The sequence below is a fragment of the Osmerus eperlanus genome, chromosome 2 (genome assembly GCF_963692335.1).
Source record: "Osmerus eperlanus chromosome 2, fOsmEpe2.1, whole genome shotgun sequence".
Taxonomy (NCBI): Eukaryota; Metazoa; Chordata; class Actinopteri; order Osmeriformes; family Osmeridae; genus Osmerus; species Osmerus eperlanus.
Window position 1 is genome coordinate 16326316 of NC_085019.1, and position 22027 is coordinate 16348342.

Sequence of the window (22027 nt, forward strand, 5' to 3'; positions counted from 1 at the left end):
CCCGGGCAACACAGGCTAATGTCATGATGCTAATATTTCAGTGACATAGTACTACTGTTTCCGAAAGTAGATGTATTTCCTTAATAAAATCAGCTTATATTGTACATTACACGTCACAATTGTGTGTCATATCACAAAGTAAAATTAGTAAATAGTTATCACCCTGGCCTCTTTGCTTGTGGCGTTTCTGCAGCTCCCTTGCAGTAAAGCAGTTAGCTTAGCTATCTTCCAGAAGTTAACGAGCTGCTAAACTAATGTTCTGCTAGAGGTAGTCACGCGAGTTTTCGTGACGTTAGTGACGTAAGTAGCGTCATTGACTGTGGCTAGCAAGTTAGCCACCGTTAGCTTCACTTTTCGCCACAAAAACATAATTTCCACTTAAACCATGCAACGGAACGTAAATCCCAATAGAAGCAACTCAATCGCTACCAAGACGAAACTTTTGACACCTAGGTTGTCTATGTAGGCCAAATATTGACTGAGTTTTAGGGGGGCAAAAAGAAATAATAATAATATATATGTGAGAGAACAAAGGTTGTGCCCTTGCCGAAGGCAAAGCACACCCAATAAATTTGGCAGACCGGTGTCAAAATTGACCTAATCTCTATGACTTAAACGTCCTTTTAAGTTTTTCCCTTCTCGTGATATTTTCAGGCATTTAGCCTACTCATATTGCATTCATTCATTAATAAAGAACCCCCTTTGAAGATTATTCTACGACGTTACCAGCAGTAGAAGATGGAATCGCGATTCAAACAGTACCATCTGCTAACTATACGCCCCCAAAAACGTAAATAAGCTTGACATTTATTTAGTGGAAAATCGCTTTCATAAAAAGCTCACTGGTAGCGATCATTGTCAGTAACAACGCAAAGTGCGATATAACCGTGTGGAGAAGCTGCCCCGGTAAATTGTACTACTACAGTACAGTAGACTACTGCTGTGTTCGTCTTGGTAGCGATTGCGTTGGTTGAATTGGATTTAACGTTCCGTTGTACGGTTTAGGCTGAAATTACTTATTTTCATGAACAGATTGACAAAGTTTAGGCTGTGGCAATGAAGTTAAGGTTAGTAGTTAGATAGACTTTTGATTTAAGTAAGGGGAGTGCCGAACATGTTCTGTCGCCGTTTGACTTCCTACAGCTGTGTAGATGTTTTTGTAGTGTCTCGCGTAGGCTACAGCGTTGCAGTGAGCCTACACCCACAAATCGTTTACTTGTAATGTAATGTCATAATAAATCCTACAACGAAAATGTATTTGTGAGGAATGTTTATTTTAAGGATTGAAAACAGATGCATCATAGACCATAGTATGTGTTGCCCGGGCAACAGAGGCTAATGTCATGATGCTAATGCTTCAGTGAAATAGTAGACTACCGTTTCTGAAAGTAGATGTGGGCCTACTTCCTTAAAAATATCAGCTAATATTGTACATTACATTTCACAATTGTGTTTCACATCACAAAGTAAAATGAGTAAATAGTTATCACCCTGGCCTCTTTGCTTGTGGCGTTTCTTCAGCTGCCTTGCAGTAAAGCTATAGTTGGCCTAGCTATCCCCCAAGAAGGGTTGCCAGGTCTGTGTGACAAAATCAGCCCAATGGCCAATCAAAACCAGCCCAAAAACCAGCCCAATATCAGAACTCAAAATATGCCCCTGCCAAACCATATACACTGCTTTTAAAGTCCAACAGCATTGCTATCATTGCCAAATGTATTGTAATATCTACAAAGTAACACCAAATGTTTAGTATGCCAGCATTAAAAGCAGTTTTCAGGAGGTTTTCTCTGGAGACTGAGAGCATTAGGCACGTGTGCACACGCACACTGCGTGTGTATGTGGGCTTGTCCCATGTCAATGTGTGTACATGCTGATCTGGAGTCATTTTGGTAGGATTTGGGTATAAATAAATTATTTAATTTAAAATATGGATTTTTATTTAAAAATATTCATGTAATTTACATGCAAAATAGGTCTACCCGAACCAGCGGACAAAAAATTCAACCCGCGGCAACACTTCAAAAGTAGCCCAATTCCGCGGGAAAACCGCGGACCTGGCAACACTGCCCTCAAGTTAACAGATGCGAAACGAATGTTCTGCTACAGGTAGTCACGCGTTTTCGTGACGTTAGTGACGTGGTGACGTTAGTAACGTCAGTGACTGTGGCTAGCAAATTAGCCACCGTTAGCTTCACTTTTCACCACAAAAACGCAATTTCTACTTAAACCATGCAACGGAACGTAAATAAAAATACAACCAACGCAATCGCTACCCATACGAAACTTTTGACACCTAGGTTGTCTATGTAGTCCAAATATTGACTGATCCTTAGGGGGGCGAAAATAAACAATAATAAATAATATATATGTGAGAGAACAAAGGTTGTGCCCTTGCCGAAGGCAAAGCACACCCAATAATTCCTCTTTCAGGTAATAAGCCCCCGTTCAACTGCACGGTCTGTAGAGATCTTGGGACGAAGCCACTTCTTTGATTTAAAACCGGGCTATAAGCCGCTTAGAAATATAAGCCGTACAACCACAAGAAAACTGTAAAATCGGGGTACAAGCCGTGAAAAATACGGTAGGCGGCCTATCTACTACAACTAGCCTGACAGATAATGTCAGGCTCGAGCCAGGTCAGGTCAGCTGGAAATCTGTTTGAATGGGAGGGTGGCCACAGCCATCTGCCAGAGCAAATAAAATGTGAGCTCGCAGATTGGTCTGGTTGACAGGCTAGCAAGCACAGACACACACACACACACACCTGTACAGAGTGTCCCTGGATCTGGATTGGAGAGACGTAGGACAGGTATGGGGGGCTGCTATAGATGGCCGTTTGTCCTGGGGGGGGCTGGAGAACCACTGAGGGGCTGGGCCGCGGGGGGGTGGGGGCCGTAGAGGGCTTCTGCTGCAACCAGGGGGTAAAACACATGTTGATGAGACAAAGAGATGGTGTTTGATTTGATACAGTATGTTGAAATGTGTAATGTCTCCCCAACATTTTATATGATCATTTACAGAAGTGACCTTATGTTTGGATGTGGAGTGTGTAACGTGTGTCAAGAGCTGGAGTGTGTGGGTGTGGATCTGCAGAAGACTGACCATGGCCATGGGCCCTTTGATGGGATTGAACTCTTTGGCGTTGGGGTTTAGTGTCGACTTTTTCACTTGACTACACCATGGAAGGAAAAAAAGTAAACATAGTGTGGGTGCCATGCAGTGTCCCTTGTAACCACTGTCATATCTTAGGTTCCACAAGGCCATTAACAAGGAATCCAAATTCAAATTTGAGTATTTGCCACTACCCAAGTATGCATGCTTACTCAGTCACACCCTCGGTTATCTCGCCACCATCCTCGCTGCCAGGGGTCCTGGCTGGCTGGGGTGTCCCTAGTGATTGCCTGTCTGGTCCTGCAGACTGGTTGGCAACAGCGGTGGGGTTGGTGGCCAGCCCCTCTGCAGTTTGGGGATCTTGGGAAGAGGTGGGTTTGGGTTCTGCTGTGGAGGCGGAGTCTGCTGCTGAGGTCGGAGTGGGGCTCGTCTGGGGAGCATCTGGGTTGGTAGAGGGGGCAGAACTAGGCTGCAGCTGGGACAGTTGGAGAGAGAGACCGCATCAGATAATTATCCTGTAGTTTACATGGGAGTAGGATCCCCTTGAAGCGAAATTTAAGAGAACAAGACAAATAGAAGTTGTCTTTCATCCGATAGACCCAGTGAGAAAAGGATAGCGTAGACCTGGCATGCGAAAGCCAGCAAATGTAGAACCTTAACTCTCAACACTGGGGGTTCTCAAAGAGGGTATATGGATTCACACAAAATGTTCATTCAAAATTCATACAAAACTAGGAAGGATACAATTTCTGAGGAAATTGTTAGGTGTGCTTGCGTCAGTTGCAGATGGGTCCGTTTTGTTACAGAAACCTTACAACTGATATTTCTACATATTTCAAATAAGTACTGGCACGTTTTTCTTACCAGTACAGCATTACAGTAAGCTACACTGGTTTAAAACTACAGGTATATAATTATAAATATCACCTGCGAACTGTTTAGTTGTAAGCTTAAGTCATAATAAAATCTAAAACAAACACATTTTAGGAATGTTTATTTTAACGATTGAAAATGGATGTATCACAGACCGCTGTCATATGTTGGGAAACAGAGGCTAATCTCATGATGCTAACGCCTCAGTGAAATAGCAGACTACTGTTTCCGAAAGTAGATAATATCAGCGTATTTTGTATTGTCCATTACATTTTACCATTGTGTTTATCACAATGTTAAATTAGCAAATAGTTATCACCCCGGGGTTTGACCATAATAATCGGGGGGTAAACATACAAGCTCAGCAACTTACCCTGAACTCCTTGCCAAATTTCCGCAACTCCTCCAATTGTGACCTTTGTTGAACCGAGGGAACTGTAAGGATAGAAAGACTTGTTCACAGTACACCAAATGTTGAATCTTCAAAAACAAAACAAAGAAGAGGAACTATAGGGATGCAAAACACAGACATAATACGATTGTTCCATCAACTGCAGTGCACAGGCTGCATATCGAGAGAAAGAAAAATACCTTTACAACTCTTGCCCTCCTGTGGGCTGGCTAGGCCCTCTGGCCTTTCTTTAGCTGCTGTGCTGAGAATCTCATTCACTGAAAGAGACAAAGGACAACAAAAGAAAAGCATGACAGACAGTAGTGACACTAAACCAACTGACCTCCCATGATAACCGGTTGTAGGGATGGCCATCGAGGTTTCAGAGACTAACCATTTCCCTGGCCAGTTTAAATCAAGACTTCTGGACACACTTGGCCCAACTAGAAAGCAACATTCTTCATACTCAACTAAGGTTGCAAAGTGGTGGAACATTTCCAGTAAACTTACAGAAAGTTTCCATGGGAAGTTAAGCTTGGAATATTTTTTAATATATTTAACATATACAATATATACTTACAGGAATAAAATAATTTATTGGAAATTTGGGGCAATTTATCCCAATAATATTTATATACAATTTATACAAACATAAATATAAAATTGTGTTTAGGCGTAAGCAGACATGCAAACAAATACATAAATAAATAATGTCTATATACACACATATGCATACATATTAATTTTAAACTTTATATTTTATACTTTTTATATTTATAACTACGTTTATCGTATGCACCTTCCTGCCATAGTAAATTCCTTGTTTGTGCAAACTTACTTGGTGAATAAGCTGTTTCTGATATAGTCACACACACATTTTTATGTATTTATTTGTGAGCAGAACTTCAATCGATTATTTCAGATTTTTATTTTGACTAGATGTAGTCCTTCGGCTCAAATGCAAGTATGGCTTCAATAGTCCTGCTGTAGTGTGCAGGATTCTAGAAATGATCTGTGCATGTGATGGAGGAATGCAAACAGTGCATGCAGGGGGTGTGGCTTCAATAGCCCTGCAGTAAGTAGTGTTGTGTGTATACGACTGAGGACTGTGCAGGGTAGAAATTCAACAGAATTTGCATTCAATCTGGTTGTTTTAATCAAGATTATGCTACAAGATGTTGTATTTTTTTGTTCCCTGGTATGGGCTAACCTGCAAATTTCCAGTTTGTTCCCATATCGTCCCGTTAATTCCCATGGAAAGTTTCGTTGAAAATTCCCGGAATTTTGCAACCCTATTCAACAGATGTATGCGTCTTGTGTTTTTATCAGTTTAGAAGGTGTGTTGTCTTCTCACCATCAACAGGGAGGTGGGGGGTGGGGCCAGAGGGCTTGGGAGGTGCCCCAGTAACCAAGGAGGACGGGGAGGTGTCCAGGTAGTCAGGAGCAGTGAGAGGAAGGTCCTGGGGAGGGGAGTCTGGCTTTGGAGAGCGTGACACTTAGTGGAGGAAAGAATGGTGGAGTAGGTGATGTCTACTTTAAGCATGATCTGTAAAATCATCTACATCTGTGTTATGACCACTTAAAGATATATAATATCTATCTATATATATAGGATTTTAAATCAATAACACAGAGAATTAGAGGTAAGAAAGGAATGAAGGAACATTTTAAACAATGTTGACATTGTAAGTGAGTGTGTGCATGTGACAGAGAAAATGCAGCTATGCATTTGTGAGAGCTACACACCCACAGGTGAGGACTGGGAGTTTGCAGTGCGGAGAGTTCTGTTGGTCTGAATAGGCCTCTGGGATTTGGGCGATGTTCTTGACAACACTGAGACACAGAAAGCCTTGTCATCCACCTCTAACATATGAAGGTACTCAAATGTGCCTCACTCACAGTCCATCTTCCTAGCACAAAAAACACATTTTCATAAGGGAAACGCCCCTTGAAGTCTCCAAGATTCAATTAGATAATAATGCAGAACAAGTATAGGGGTCATAGGGTCAATTCGGAAATCACTCTTCATTTTAGGGATGCACCGAATGTTCGGCAACCAAAATTATTCGGCCGAAAATAGCACCCCAAAAAATACGTTCGGGGTGAAAAGACTGACTGAACAATTATTTTTTTGATGACGCAAACAAATAGCAAACAGCAGAGAGGCGCGCAAGCTTTATAAATGCAACAAACATGTCGACAGCGAGGAAACATTTCAAAGTGTCAGAGAAAGATGCTAAAATGTGGTAGCGTGGTAAAGTTAGTTTGAAATTCGATATTCAAAAGATATTTGGACAGCCATTGTTGTCATCTTATCTTGCCGATTTTACTACACGTTCCCCCAGGGTTTAGCACTGCACGCATCAGCCTTTATTTACAATCCACCTAGCCAATACAAATGTTTATGGACCAAATTTCTGAAGTAGGCTTTTGTCTAGGATAGTATTTCTCAATGGGGGTGGTACCACCCCCCAAGGTGGCCTTTAGAGTACATGGGGGGGAACTGGAAGCATGATTTTGAAAGGTGTGCGTTGAGGTGTTTTTTGACGAGGCTTTCAAAGCTAAAGACAGGACTTTTTTTCTGAATCGCGCAGATTTTCAGTTCTTTGGACAGTGCTTGGCCTGTTACAATTAGGGTTGGTTACCGAAACCCGGTTACACTATGGAATCGGACCAGATTAGAACGCTAATTTCGGTTCCACTTAATGTGTCGACTGAAATATTTTCCCTCTGTCGCTCTGAAACGGACGTCAAAATATCACACTTTCTCTGTAGTCTATCGTTAGCTAGCTACCGTAAATGTAGGCTACTTTTTAAATGCCATATTTTCCCTCTGGGCTCACCAAAACAGACGTAAAAGCATATGAACCATTCACTGCACGTGATCGCTAGTAAACATATTACACTTGCTCTGCTAATCTATCATTAGCTAGCTAGCTTTTAGTGCCTTTAACCCTTGTGTTATCTTCGGGTTTATTCTGACCCATCAGTCATTGTGACCCACCGTCGTATTGCGACAAATTTACCGCATACAAAAACAAAGTGAAGCATTTTCTTTTAACCGTTGGGCTGTCTCAGACCCCCCACATTGCAAAGGTTAAAAGAAAATTATTTTTATTTGTATTGGGTAAAATTGGGTAAACACAACGATGGCTCGTTATGAACCTTTGGGTCATGTGACCCGAAGGCAGCACAAGGGTTAAAATGCCTAAAGCGAAGCGGTCGAAAGTGCGGCTGTATTTCACAGTCAAGGATTCCCACATCGCAAAATGCAACAAATGTTTCAAAATCATTACGCGCAAAGGGGGAAGCACGTCGAATGTATTGAAACATGCGGCAACACACGGGATACTTCTTAAAGCAGAGGGATGCACCGTGTCCAACAGCTTTCGGACATCAGTCCCTGGTCCAGGGACAGCCTCCCCAATTTGTCTGCCCTTTCAAACTCATACCTGTGTGTACAGGCTTCTTGGACACCATCTGAGAGAGTTTTCTCCTGTGCAGGACATGCCATAAGTCAGGAGGGGTGTCGTATCTTGCCAGATAAGGCAAATATGATTTTTTTAAAATTAAGTTTGAAGCTTGTTTAGTTACCATACCAACTCAACATTTATTTTGTTGTTACTTGTTAACAGTGTAACTGTTATTTATTGTTAAATTATTGTAGTTGTGTGTTAGGTGACTTTATAGTTTAGTTATTATATATTTATGTAGGCTACTTTAAAACGTTAATATATTGTTACATTTAAATATCTTTCAATAAAGAAAAACTAGAAAAGAGCCTTTCTTTGATGTCATTTTTCATTTTTTCAAGAATCTGAATAGTTTAGGAATTGGAAACATTTTTCGGTTCGGCATCGGAATCGTAAAAATCCAAACGATACCCAACCGTAGTTACAATAGCTTAGAATTGAATATGGACACTAGGGCATGTCCTTACCAAAGTCACGAAAACACGAATTGTCCCTACACCTTGTATTTCTCACGCTGAGAAGGGATAACTTGTCCCGCTACATACAATAAATGGACGAGGTGCAGGAATACGGAGGAAAGTAGCTTACGAGTTGATAGTAGTCTATGAATTTACTGCTACTTACCAGCCAATCACCACCAGCACCCCCCCCCCCCGCCCCCTCCCGACAGTTACGCACTGGGATTTACTCCTGAGAAGCACACCTATAAAAGTTGTTTTATTCATGATTTCTTTACGATTATCATTATGTATAACAAGTTTATTCTTTACCATAGTCTCTAACATAGAGCACAGGGGTTCAATCACCCGGGGAACCATTTTATTTATGCTTACATTTCTAAACATTCAAAAAAGTTCCAACTGACAATAAAAGACAAAACTCCATTTCAATTAAATCATTAGTATCGTTTCAGTATCCAGTACCGTGATAATACACTTGGTATCAGTATTGAAGTCGAAATGTTGGTATCGTGACAACACTAGACAAAGCATGGTCACACATTTATTTGTATTCATCAAACATGCAATGCAATCTTCTTTTCCAGGCTGACAGTAACTTCTCCGTAACCCACAGGGAAGAACCTGGCAGACAACCATGGGCGCAGGCAGGGCTCGAAATTAACTTTTTGGCTTACCAGACAAAATGGCTGGTAGATGAAAAAAAGTTACCAGCCAATAATATTTTTTACCTGCCAAAATTAAACCTGGCATTTCAGACGTACTCTGAAATTGTTTGACAAACAACCTTTACCTATGATTTTAATATAATTGTAAATCACTATCAGAATGGATTAAACAAAATCAAACAATTTTACTTTTTGAAATAATTTATTAATTCAGGGGGTTCCAGGGGCCTACTACTCGTGTCGATTAAGTCATCATATATCTCTGGCCACTGGATTTCAGGGCTTGACATTAACTTTTTGAACACGTACATTTACGTTTCATTTGTCCATGCACAAAAGTCACTTGACCCAGACACCTTTAAATAGCCTGACCAAGTGATCGGGCAAAACTAGCCTGGCTAACTGAGGTCGCTTTCTCAGGTAAATGACGAATGAAACAGGCTCGGTTAAAGAAATCCGAGATGCTGGCTATCTTCAGCAGGTTTGTATCTACAAAAGGCAGCCTCCCTGACGTTTATAGTGTAGAATGGAGTGAAATACAACATTGTGCACACTGCCAGTGAGCAACCCGAGTCTGACTGAGGCTAACAACGTCAAAACAGTGTAACGGGGACGCAGTCTCACTCAGATTGCCAGTTTTACACAAATCACAAAAAATATCGGACCAGCTGGCTAAAAGCAGAATTCCCATATCTCTTGAAAGCTGCCCTGTTCGACTTTTTAGGTGTAGAATTGACTGTAAAACTGTAAAATTATGAACTTTGTGACATGACGTGAAGACACGGCTGCCGCCTAATGCGATCTACCGGGCGACATTCTCACTCAAATTTCAAGACTTTCGTGACCCAAAACAAAATTCTGATGTGACAGATCAATGGGGAATTCTTTCTCTCTTAAATGCTGTCATCCTCGACCTTTTTAGTCTTTTTAAATCTAACTATTTGTATTATCCGTGTCATTCTCTAGCTGTTATAAAGGCTATCTTCACGGTTTTCTGCCACCTAGATGCACGCACAACTGTTCGTGTTGGCGTTGCAAGCTTTTTTTTAACCATGACGGGCGCGGAAATCGGGAGCTGTACTCCGCAATTTCACTCGCCAAATGGCGGAGCATCGGACACAATTTAGTCGCCAGCCCAAAAATCTACATGCCATTGGCGCTTGGCGGGTGCCAATTTCGAGCCCTGGGCACAGGGCTCACACCAACTTTCAAAGCAATTTAGACAATTTCCTCTGAAAGTTGAGATCCTTAGGCTTTTTAATATAGGATAGCCTACATATCCTTCAGCTTTCCCCCCAGTAACCAGATACTTTTTCCTAGGTAGGCTGCTCCTGTTTTCTGTTGTAAGAATGCTTTTTGTTTGGCCGACACCAAATTATTGCTTTCAGATTGGCTGCTGTTTCTGCTCATTTACATTACATTTAGTCATTTAGCAGACGTTCTTATCCAGAGCGACTTACAGGAAGTACAGGGACATCCCCCCCCCCCCCCAAGGCAAGTAGGGTGAAGTGCCTTGCCCAAGGACAGAACGTCATTTCGCACGGCCGGGAATCGAACCGGCAACCTTCTGATTAATAGCCCGATTCCCTAACCGCTCAGCCATCTGACCTCAATAACGAGTCAGAATGTAAAATTATAATTGTTGCATTTGTTTAACACTCAAAATAATTTCTATTCACGTGGCTTTTTTGGCTTCCTGGGAAACGGATGATAAACATATTCCATCATTCAATCATGTTAAAAAAAAAAAATACAATAGGGGGGCAAGCAAGGGACGTGAATAATGGATAGGGGTTGCAGGCCCTGAAAAGGTTGAGAACCACTGGTCTAGGATGATCATTTGTTGTGTGTTTTCACTTTTTTGCACTCTTTTATAAACTTTTTGTGCGTAGAGTATGTTACATTCTTTCAGCATTCAGTTATAGGCCTAATATAGGCTATTCAAAGAGGGTGCTCAAAGATGGCTAAAATGTAATTTACGCAATTCTTAAGCCGGCGGCACACTGTACGATTTTGGCCGCGATTTGGTCATCTGAGACAAATTGAGAATCCTAACAGATTCTTAAAATCCTACATGATTCCAATAATCTTAGCCAAAACATTTGTAGTCGTTGATCACTAATTTTCCCCGACCCCCAATTAATGGCCGTTGGGATAAAATGTTGCCTCTAAGCGATTACATTCTGGCAGTGTCAGAAGATTTTCTTCTACTACGACGATTGTCAATCAAAAACCAATAGGTATGCAGAACCTGATGACGCACTTAGTGCAACAAGACGTTTTCAGTTTTCATTATAAAAACAAGCCATTAATAAAATTAACGCTAGTTTGTTTTAGTTTACTGCTAGCTACCATTGTAAATGGATTGATGGATTGATGACGTAAAACTGTACCAGTCTTTTTCCGTGTGTCCGTTTTTTGCATCTTGACTGTCATACAATCTGACATGACTGGCAACTGAGATCATACAGTGTGACATGGCTTACAACAGGGATTATGTTTGTAGAGTCTGACAAGCAACAGTCGCAAAGGACTATTAAAAAACGATTTGATTACAGGAATTGTATACAATAAAAATTGTCTTCTGTATTTCTGTGGCAGCACAATGTTGAGAACTTTTTTTGTCTTGTCATTTAAGTATTTCTTAATTAAGTATTTTAGCTATACCATTATTTATTTATATTATTTTTTGTGCCCAAGACTTTTGCACAATACTGTAGGTCTTCCTCTAAGTTGGATCTTCCGTGATCATGGACACACATGCCCCCATAAACAACCCTTACCTCCATTGAGTGATGAGCGTGATACATCAGAGACAGCCTGTGGGTGAGACAGGGAGTGAGGCAGCGACTGATTACTGGAAATGGGTAGGCCACTTGCAGTTGGGCTGCTCTGGGAATGGTGGGGAGAGTAGGCTCCTCTGACAGACAACGAGCTGCTTTTATCAGAGGACGACCTGGGGGAGGAGCTGGGAGGTACCGGCCGGGAGGAGTTTGGAATTCCTGTTCGGTTTGGTAAGGGACCAGAGGCTCCACCCCGCAAGCTGCCAGGAAACACACCCATTTCTCTGGCTCTCTGAAGCAACGGAATGTATTTGCCATCCCTGTGAGGAAGTGAGTGAGACAGTGAGAATGAAATTCCGTATATGAAGCTGCACAGAACTGAATCTATTTCTCTCTCTCTCTAATCCCAATCAAATGTGAATATCTTGCACAGGTTTTCCCATACATTTATTTGCGTCTATGTTCAGTATAGGTGTGCCTGTGCCTGGGTGTGTGTGTGTATGTGTGTGTGCATCCATGTGTGTGTGTGTGCATCCATCCACCTGCTGTCGGAGCTGCCATAGCCAGGGCTGCCCCTCTCCCTCTCCTCCCTCTCTCGGACCACGGCGCTGTACTTCTCCTCCTCGCTCTTCCCCTCGTCGTTCTCCAGTGAGACCCGCCGGCGGTACTGGGAACAGCCCTCGATCTCGTTGGCCAGCCTTGCTGCCCTGGCCTCCCGCTGACGAAAGCATTCAGAGGTCCCCTTCTCCAGGGGCACCCTGGGAAGGGAGCGAGGGAAAGAAATCAAGGAGGAAGGAGAGAATAAGTATTATTATTATTATACCATTTTGCATAGTGTTGTCTCTTTAGACCAGGGTTCTCCAATCCTGGTCCTCGAGGGCCGCTGTCCTGCATATTTTAGATGTTTCCCTGCTCAATGAATGGTCATTACCCGGCTTCCACAGAGCTTGATAACAACCCATTCATTTGAAACAGGTGTGCTGGAGCAGGGAAACATCTAAAACATGCAGGACAGCGGCCCTCGAGGACCAGGATTGGAGAACCCTGCTTTAGACTGATAAAAGATAGAAACACAAATAGATACAGTCTTATTCTAAAGTTGCGACAAATTAAGCAGGTCCATAGATTACATTGAAACAGTTCCTAATGGCAGCTTTTGCCTGTTGGTTCTATCAGAAGTTCCTTTTTGTTGCCGGTTGAAATTGGCTAGTTAGATATTCAACTCTGCGAGAATCTGCATTGGATAGACCACTCACGTGTACATGGAGAGGCTGGAGTCATAGGTGGATTTCACGCCGTACGTCTCCTCATTAAATTTGAACATCTCGCTGGCATCCCAGCCATTAGACTGATGGAGAAACAGAAGCCCAGACCATCAATTATGTGAGAAAACGTCCACAGGCATTTTGCTTTCTTGTGCAATTTCAACATTCTGAGGGGCTTCACCCCTAGCTCAGTAAATTGCTCCACAATTACACCACCAGCTCTTTTGTGATGTAAATTGTGTACTGATATTGAGTATTAATGGGCCTGTGTAAGTGTGGGCCTGTGTATGAAAGTGTGAGACGTGTCCTACTGCATCATTCTCCAGGTCGTAGCCCTCTCCGTTGCTGTCTCCTCCATCCCATCTCTGCAGAACCTTCTCCCTGTGCTCCCCATTAAGCCGTGTCGAGCTGATGGCAGTGTCTGTGAACGTATCTACACACACACACATTTTGTATTTCACCATTTTTAGCAGTCCATATTTACACATTTGAGTGGACCATTGTTGTCCAAATGTAAACTTTCTGTGCACTATAAATAGATACTGTTAAATAAATACCACAGTTTGGGTATTTTTCCCCAGTGCTGATGAAGAGAAATTAAATGGAATTTCTACTCAGAATGTCAGATAAATAAAATAATTCCACAGGGAGCGATTGAGTATTACAAATTGTTCCAATTCAACCAATTTCACACCAGCATTGTCAAGACTCATTCTCAGTTTGAATTGCCTGTTCAAATTCTCCTTTTTTTCCACAAAGGCTGGTGTTTATTTCTAACTAAGAACCCTATTTATCAGTCACATCTTCCAATAACCAAAGTTTCTACCAACAATTCTCCTGAACGGTCTTTTGTACTCTTGTTCATTGATGTGCAGAAGTGGTTAAGCCCCTCTCACCAATCAAGACAAATTGTGCAAAAGGTGTGGGGAAGGTAGACAAGACTTGCATATAATTTATTTTGACTGTGTATGCATATTTATGTTTCGCATAGGCAAGCCACATACTCGGCGTGCAGCCCTCCTAACGTAACAGGGAATGACTTAAGGTGTTGGGAATTAAAACTGTCAATTTTTTTTACAGGAGGTCCTGTCCTCACAAAGTTTGATCGACAGTCTTGGAATGTCCCTCCCTCTTGATGCTGAAGAGGCTACTAAGGCCGAATCCCAATACTCTGTCTTACCCCTACCCCTCACCAAGTTGCTGCTTGCAAGATTGTAGGTATAAATCTGCCTTCAAAAGGTAAGCAAGCATGACTAGAAACTAGATTTTATTCTTGGTCTAAGAGTAGTACCTTGACCCTGTCAACTAAATGGAAAATAATATTTAGGATGCTGCCCATTTTTATCTTATGTGAAGGCCTTCAGTCAGCTAAGTCACCTTGGTTGTATTGATCACTGTGAAGCCCCAGGATTTTGTGAATCAGAACCTTATATTTTAGTAACATCGGCCTTGGACTAATTGACAGCCCACATACACACAGGCACTCATGTCAAGTGCTCCTTTGACCATGTGTGCATTCACACAAACCTCTGATGGCAAAATTGAGATCCACGTCTCGACACGTCATGGTAACAAGGTCGGTAGGACTGAAGATCATGGTGTCTGTGATCTCCTCAATCCTGGGTGTAGAAGTTGAGCTTCCACCTCCTCCCTCTCCACCTCCTCCATCGCCCTCTCTCTCCTCACTTCGCTTGTGGACTGCATCCACGGCCAGCTCACACTGATAACACATATATATATATATATATATATCAACTACAGAGGAATGGTTGATAATGCTTGAAATAAAAAATATTAAAAAAACAGAAATGTCTTAAATCTGGCAAGCAAGCTTGGCCAGTAAGGTCAAGCTCAAACATTTTACACATTTGAAGTATTCAGACTGAGGTATATTGATTGAAATCTCATGAAAATATAATGGCTGATAAAAATATATATATATCTTTGAACCTCTTAATAGTTGAAGATCATTTGTAATTTACCCGCGAGCTTAGAGTTTTGAAGATTCCTTCATATGCAGAGCCATTCTTGACTTTCACGTCACAGGTTGAACCCTACGGAATATTATATTAGAATTGTTAGAAGATAAGGAGGATAGTAGTCCTGATGATGGCAATCTGGAAAATGCAATTATGTGTCTCAATAACATGTAAAGCACACTTAATGATTAGGCAAACTCCAATAATTAAGTTACATCATCACTGCTGAGGAGAGGTATACAACTTACCACTACTGCTGTGAGAAAATGAAGCATTCGGGCATTGTTGTAAACACCTTCGCACAGCTGGGGACAAAAAGGTACATATCTTCATGTGTTCCTATTACTTAGTGTTGTAACCCCACAATATTAATTCAAACTTGATATGACCTTAAACAAGGTAAAAGGTACTGTAAACATGATCGAAATTAATATATTCACACTTGACTTGTCTAGCTGGTGTCTTCGCCAACCTTTTACGCCAGAAAATATCTAGCTAGCGAGATACTAATAAACCAAATAACCATATTTTCACTTACAGAAGACTGGGTTTGAGATGGCGGCTTCATTGTGTTTCTTGTCCTATAATACAATACATACATTTATATATAGCTACACATTTCTATCGCTGGAAATAAACTTCAATCGACTGACGCCAGCTAGCATAGGTTTGCCTACGACGTAGCTAACTAGCAAGCTTGTTTAACCCAACTGTCACCGTGAGGTTAGTCACATTGCTCAAAGCGTGTGTAGTTTAAATAATATTTAACGGTTTATCTACCAAACTAGATATATTAATAGGACGCTATATTAAACGCTAACGCAATGACACAAAGGGCTGACTTAGCTAGCTAGCAGTTCGTTAGCTAGCTAGTAACGCTAGTCTAGCTAGAACCGCCACCGACAGGACGACCGTGTTAATTATGTTTGTCAAAAGATAAAATGGGTAGACTATGTACAAATAAATACAAAACCTTATGATGACTACAGCCCATACTTTTTAGTCATGTGCATGCCTGTTATTCCGCAATCTTGAAGATTCAGTGAAAATTCATGCGTTTTGACAGGCCGAAAACACAATTCTACACCAAAGCAAATACCTTGAAAAATAACAACAAAAACACTGATTATCCCATCCCTGACCTTTGCTGGATAAGGTGAATGGCTGTATTTGCTCTCAGTCAAATCATTTCTCTTTTCTATTGGCTTGTCTATCTGTCAATCATGCAGTGTTACTTGGCAACTCGGTACCTGCTAGTTTATTGGGCAAAATGCTCACCACGTTGTCTTTTCGTGGTATTCAATTGGTCTACCGGGTTCACGGGGTGTTTCTCAAGAAAAAGACAGCAACGGCAGTCGACATTAGGTGCGTTCGACATGAACTGACTTCATGCAGCGCTGCAGCCGGCTGCAGGCGGCTGACTTGAAACAGTGAATTCTGGTTAGACTTTTTGTCCGATTTGAGACGGCGCCGAGGCAAGCCCCCACCCCTCGCCCCTCGGCTTGAAGGAACGGCCCCGGTGGATGTAGGTGGTATTGCATTTCTTGTTAGACTTCTGGCTCTTCCGGTCGTTTTTATTCTACTAACTCCAGTCAACATTTACAAAACTATCTCCCCCTAATTTTTGTTGGATTATCGAACCTGGCTCATACTACTAGCTTTTTCATAGAAGAATTTTTCCTGATTTTTTCTAATTTTGAAACCAATCCGAAATGCGTAAACTTGCACCCCATGTATTTGCTTACGTCCAGGGCCGGATTAACCATTAGGGCAACTGGGCACTTGCCCAGGGGCACATGACATCTAAGGGGCCCTGGACAATGTCAACTAAAATGTTATATCACGTTATGAACGCAGTCCGGTTTGATCGTTCGATCAAAATGTTATGTTAAATCACGTCAAAAACAGTGTTTATGTAGTCTAGAAGCCAGTGCCGCCTCTCCCATAACGCTCACTACGCGCTGTGCGTAGGGCACCAACTCCTGAGGGGGCACCAAAAAATAGCCAACTGAAAAATCATCATAGTTATAATTCTTATAATACCGATATTATTTTAGTATAGAAATATTAGACACGTATATTACAAAACAGGCAGAACAAGAGATGTATTCAGGCCCGTAACGGAAACACATGAGGCCCCCCCGCAGAATAAGCCTGAGAGCCCCCCCCCCCCCCCCCACCACATATGTAACGGATAATGTAATACAAATACCGACGGGACGAACAGGACCCCAACGCGATCAACTGAACTTTTTGGAACATTCTGAAGAGCCGTGTAATAAATGCAAGATATCAAAATCAAGCTTGTCTTGTGAGGGAAATGTATTCAATAAGAAAAAAACGCTCAAACGGTTTGTAGGTGAATAGCCTACACATGTGGGCGTCTTTTATAGCAAATCTGTGTGCAAAGTCTTTTACCACACTCTTTACATCTAAACTGCGCGCACATTCATTTTCTATGCTAAGGATGGCCAGACCTGACAGCCTCTCTTGTGACGTGGAGCTTCTGAGATATGTTTTGATCAGTTTCAGCTTGGAAAATGACCTTTCAGCGCTTGCGACAGTCACGGGTATTGTCAGAAATGATTTGATGGCCGTGGCTACATCAGGCACACTTGATAGTATGGAGTTGTGTTTTATTATTAGCGTGTTCGCTAAATCATAAATGGAGCCATTTTTTGTCGTGTGAATCTTGTAGAAAGCAATGACTGTACGTTTTACACGATCATAATATGTATATAACTGAAATACAATGAATTATTGTAACTTTGATTATGTTTTTTGTATGTTTAAATAGTCAAACGCAATCGCTGCAACTGCACGACACTACTGTCGCATACGTTATCATGTTTGCTAATAATGTCAGTTATGTAATATATTTTATAATTAAGCACTTTTTCTACTTTCTCTTTTTTTGTAGTTTCACTCCATTTCAATGTTGTCAGCTTGATAGGAAGTCAATAAAAGAGCAAGGCTAATTTTCCTGGCTCTTGGAAAGGAGGCTCTGTTAACGCTAGGAAGCACAACAGACAGAGCAGTACAGCTGTCAAAGTATAGGCTAACGTTAGCTACGTGGTACAGTAATGTTAGCTATAGCAAACAGTAAAACACCTGTCTCTTCTGGCAGATGAGTGCATCCTTCACCGGCTGGTCGAAAAATAAATAGGTAATTTTGGGAAGTTTGGCATTTAATTCAGAAATGTTCTGTTTTGAATGCCGCTTTTGGGCACCGCTTTTAAATGTGCGTTTCATTTTTCCTACGCTACGCTACAGTTAGCTACCTATTTGCAGCGGGCTCGCCGGTCTGTGTGACCATCTGACCTAGTTCGTCATGTCACTTACCTAGCTAACAAAGAAAGCACAATTAAATATACTTTCCTTTATTTTTATATCAACTCTGGAAACACAGACAAGACAATAAGACATCCCATGTAATTCAAATTGGGTAAAATTTTTAAAAAAACTCACACTTGGTCAGTATTAAGAACCGCTTGCGTCAGGGGCGGGGGCGCCGTGATAAACAGGACGAACAGAATCCTTTGACCGCCATTGCTGTAAGTTTTCACAATTCATATTTCAGCTAAACAGTACATGTAAATCAGCATCTGAATTAAAATGTGACGAGAAATGGGAAGTGTAGTTGCTGAAAATGTGCGTATTTTATTGATGAAACGGCTAATTTGTACATTTGCTCCGACTTCTCGATAACCTAGGTAAATAAACACTCCACGACGACTTACAAAGAACCGTTGCGCCACCTACTCTTCTGGCGGTGAATTGTTTTCAGCACCCACAGCCTACGGAGAACCATAAACGAAGTCTATCCGTCCGTATCCGTGCGTATCCGTAAACGGAGACGCAGAAGCATATTTCGGCCTTAACAGGGCACGAGCACAAAAGTTCACATTGGCCGATAGCCGATTTACCTGGAGCTGAAAGAAATGGCTTGAGTTGCCTGCCCTGGTGTAGCAAGTTTAGCAAATGGTTGTCACACATACATGAAATGTTGTTAATATAGTTTATTCCCGTTATTTTAAAACAGATTAGATTTTTCGTAAAAACGTTCATGACATGATGGCAAATATTATATTATGTTAAGCGTGAGCATAGATTGTTGACATGTCTATCTGGAGCAAAGACGAAGATTAATACTTTAACTGATAACCACAATAGGAAATGATATAATATTAGTCTTGCCTACAGAAGCTTTTGTTAAACACACTCATTATTCTTTTTTTGATCGTGTCATCAAGCCAGACTGCTTTGTGGGACAATGAAGGTCCTCAGTGACTCTGTTTCACCCCCACTTATATCTGATGGAAACGTCTTGTGTATATAGTTCTGTTAATATGCCCCTTTCAAAGGCACATGTTCAATAAAGTGGACTATATTTTAGACACACTTCTCAATTTATTACATTATTACCAAGTGTTGTTAGATCACGTTATATCCATTAATAGGCGTTTGGTTTTGTAGGTTGAACATATAAAACACAGGCCACATTTCTACACTGATGTTAGATTGAAGGCAGTGTGAATTTCGTGGCATTTCGTTTGAATATAAAGTTGACAGTAAGCTATGGTAAGTCTGCATTATGGAAGATTTCTGTTACAAAAATAACTATTAAGCTTTCTTTGCCTGGCGAGAACAACGACGGAGCTGTTCATGTTAACAGTTTATTTAATCCGATACAATGCGTTGGAAATCATACTCATATCACAAAGAAAAAAAGCAACATATGTGATGAGTTCCATCTAGAATAGCCTTATAGCCTATTTAGCCCTATAGCCTATTTCTAAAAACCAAGTGAAAGGAATACTATACAGTCACAGCATACATTTCCGTAAAGTTTGCATCATGTCTCTGATTCTTATCGGACTTGTACCCCATTCTGCCACTGCAATGCCTTAGCTCACACGCTCGCAACCATATAAATTTATGCTTGCGACTGGTTGTCGCAAAGTATGATGTGTACAGCTAGTTGCAAGCGTGCATGAGGTCTCGGAGCTAGGGGAAAAAAGAGCCACTGTTTAAAGCTAGACCGGAAGAGTCGGAAGTAGAAAGATGGCGCGGTCCAGTTTCGTGCTCTCGCTTGCCTCACTGCGCCACTGAGCACCTTTCATAGAAATGAATGGGGACGCCATCTTGGAAAACAAAAGTTGCTTCCTCTAGTAATAATAGGTGCGTTCGACTTCATGCAGCGCCGGCGTCGCCTGCAGCCGCCTGCAGCCCGGCTGACTTGAAGCAGCCAATGGCATTCTCAACTTCAAGGCAGCCGGCTGCAGCCGGCTGTCGGTGCCGCCGGTGCTGCATGAAGTCGAACACACCTATTAACTCTATGCGCCGAGGCTAGGTCACTGTGACGTAACCATCAAAGTATGGAACGCGAACTGTGCCAAAACGTCTGAATTCTCGTTCGTGTACAGACGTTAAAAACGGCCGTTTACGTTCAAATGTAACGTCTGTACACGTTTTGACGTCTGTACACGGCCGTTTTTAACGTCTGTACACATTTAAAATTGGGTGCTACCACTTCATTCGTTTCTGAGGGGAAACCAGATAACGATCATTGCAAGAGAGAAAAACCTGTCCACACTCAACCGATCTTGATTGAGTTAAGGTTAAGAAATAGGCTAATATAAATTGGCAGTGACATTATCAACAACTGTAGGCTATTTTGTAAGCTACTGAAAAAATAACTATGTTTGTATACTATATCATTCACATTTCGAAAAAGGTATACATTTAAGTTCGCTAAAGTTCCCACTAGATGGCAGTGTGAGAGCACAAATAGTAAGGGCAAAGCCTCTGGTCAATGTGATGGGTATACCCAAGGATAAATTGTGGCGCTACAGCAAGCAAAATAACATTACAACAAAACAGGTTAGGAATCCACAGGGTTGAAGACAGCTGGACAGTACACAGAGTAGCCTTATTCAAGAAATAAAACATGTAATACCCATGGCAATATAGAGTAATATCCAACACAGGGAATGTACAAAATACTTTTAATGTAATTGAGAGTAAATGAACATGTACAGGGTCTGGGGCCTCATGTATAAAGGATTGCGCAGCTTTCATACCAGAAGATGGCGTACGGCCAAAACTCGAAAAGTACCTACGCACAGAAATATTCACATGTATAAAACCGGTCGTACGCCAGGTCCTGCGCACCTTTCCTTTATAAATCACAATCAACGTGAGATTTACCGCACGTGAACGAGCCACTGACCCCGCCTTGCCTCCTCCCATAAATGAATATGCAGATGGACTATAAATGCGCTCCTGAGGTCATTTCTTTGTCTGAATTACCATATTTCTTCGAATAAACGCAGCCCTCAAATAAACGCCGCACCAAAAATGATATTTAATAAATGCCGCAGCGTTTTTTCAAAGAAATACGGTGACTGTGAGATCGAGGTTCTGACAACAGAGGTGAAGGCGAGAAAATGTGTCCTGTTTGTCGGCCTGTCATCAGGTATTAGCGACAAAAGAAAGTCGGCGGAGTGGAAAACTGTCACTATTTGCGCCCTTTCTTGTTTTTAACCTGTAGCACTTTGAGATTTAGCTAAATGTAAAGTGCATTACAAATAAAATCATTATTATTATTATAGGGCCATAAATGATGTGGGTTCAGAGAACCGGACCATGGCAGAAATTAAGAAGAAATGGTCCGATGTAAAACTTTAAATGAAGTAACGAGTGGTGGAGCATCGTAACAGCATGGCAGCTATAGGGTTAGCGTGACATGCATTTCCTGAGTGATTTTGTCGTTCGTTTGACACCCTCAAGTTTAACATGTTATTAAGTGGTGGCGAATTAAACAGAAGGCTATATAGCATTTCCCGTTTTGGCATTTTGATGTGATCATCCACATTAATGATCAAACTTTTATTTTTATGTTTTTTGAATAGTCAACGTCATAAACGTAGTAGTGGAAACTTTATTTTGTAATGTTTGGTGAGGTTCGGCACTTTTCAGTTAGAATTTGCCACGTTACAGAGCCAGACAAGACTTTGCGGACGG

The 22027-nt window shown here is 41.5% G+C and overlaps 1 protein-coding gene across 7 annotated transcripts in view; it reads right to left on the minus strand.

Annotated features, from left to right (window-relative positions):
* Positions 1 to 16149, minus strand: part of atxn2l (ataxin 2-like) — a 47087-nt gene extending 30938 nt beyond the window's left edge. For 2 of the 7 annotated variants that reach the window (XM_062453491.1, XM_062453466.1), the window contains exons 1-16: positions 15998 to 16148; positions 15540 to 15582; positions 15250 to 15306; positions 15005 to 15076; positions 14550 to 14742; positions 13334 to 13455; positions 13014 to 13105; positions 12300 to 12515; positions 11758 to 12077; positions 6122 to 6208; positions 5730 to 5870; positions 4576 to 4653; positions 4358 to 4419; positions 3324 to 3586; positions 3103 to 3172; positions 2765 to 2905 (exon numbers count right to left, since the gene is read on the minus strand). In XM_062453491.1, coding sequence (XP_062309475.1) covers positions 2765 to 2905; positions 3103 to 3172; positions 3324 to 3586; positions 4358 to 4419; positions 4576 to 4653; positions 5730 to 5870; positions 6122 to 6208; positions 11758 to 12077; positions 12300 to 12515; positions 13014 to 13105; positions 13334 to 13455; positions 14550 to 14742; positions 15005 to 15076; positions 15250 to 15306; positions 15540 to 15582; positions 15998 to 16014 — 1974 coding nt within the window. In that variant the 5' untranslated portion in view covers positions 16015 to 16148. Of the gene's footprint in view, positions 1 to 2764; positions 2909 to 3102; positions 3173 to 3323; positions 3587 to 4357; positions 4420 to 4575; positions 4654 to 5729; positions 5871 to 6121; positions 6209 to 11757; positions 12078 to 12299; positions 12516 to 13013; positions 13106 to 13333; positions 13456 to 14549; positions 14743 to 15004; positions 15077 to 15249; positions 15307 to 15539; positions 15583 to 15997 lie in introns of all 7 variants that reach the window. The other 5 variants (XM_062453482.1, XM_062453458.1, XM_062453474.1 and 2 more) reach the window with 4 other exon arrangements.
* Positions 16150 to 22027: the final 5878 nt, after the last annotated feature.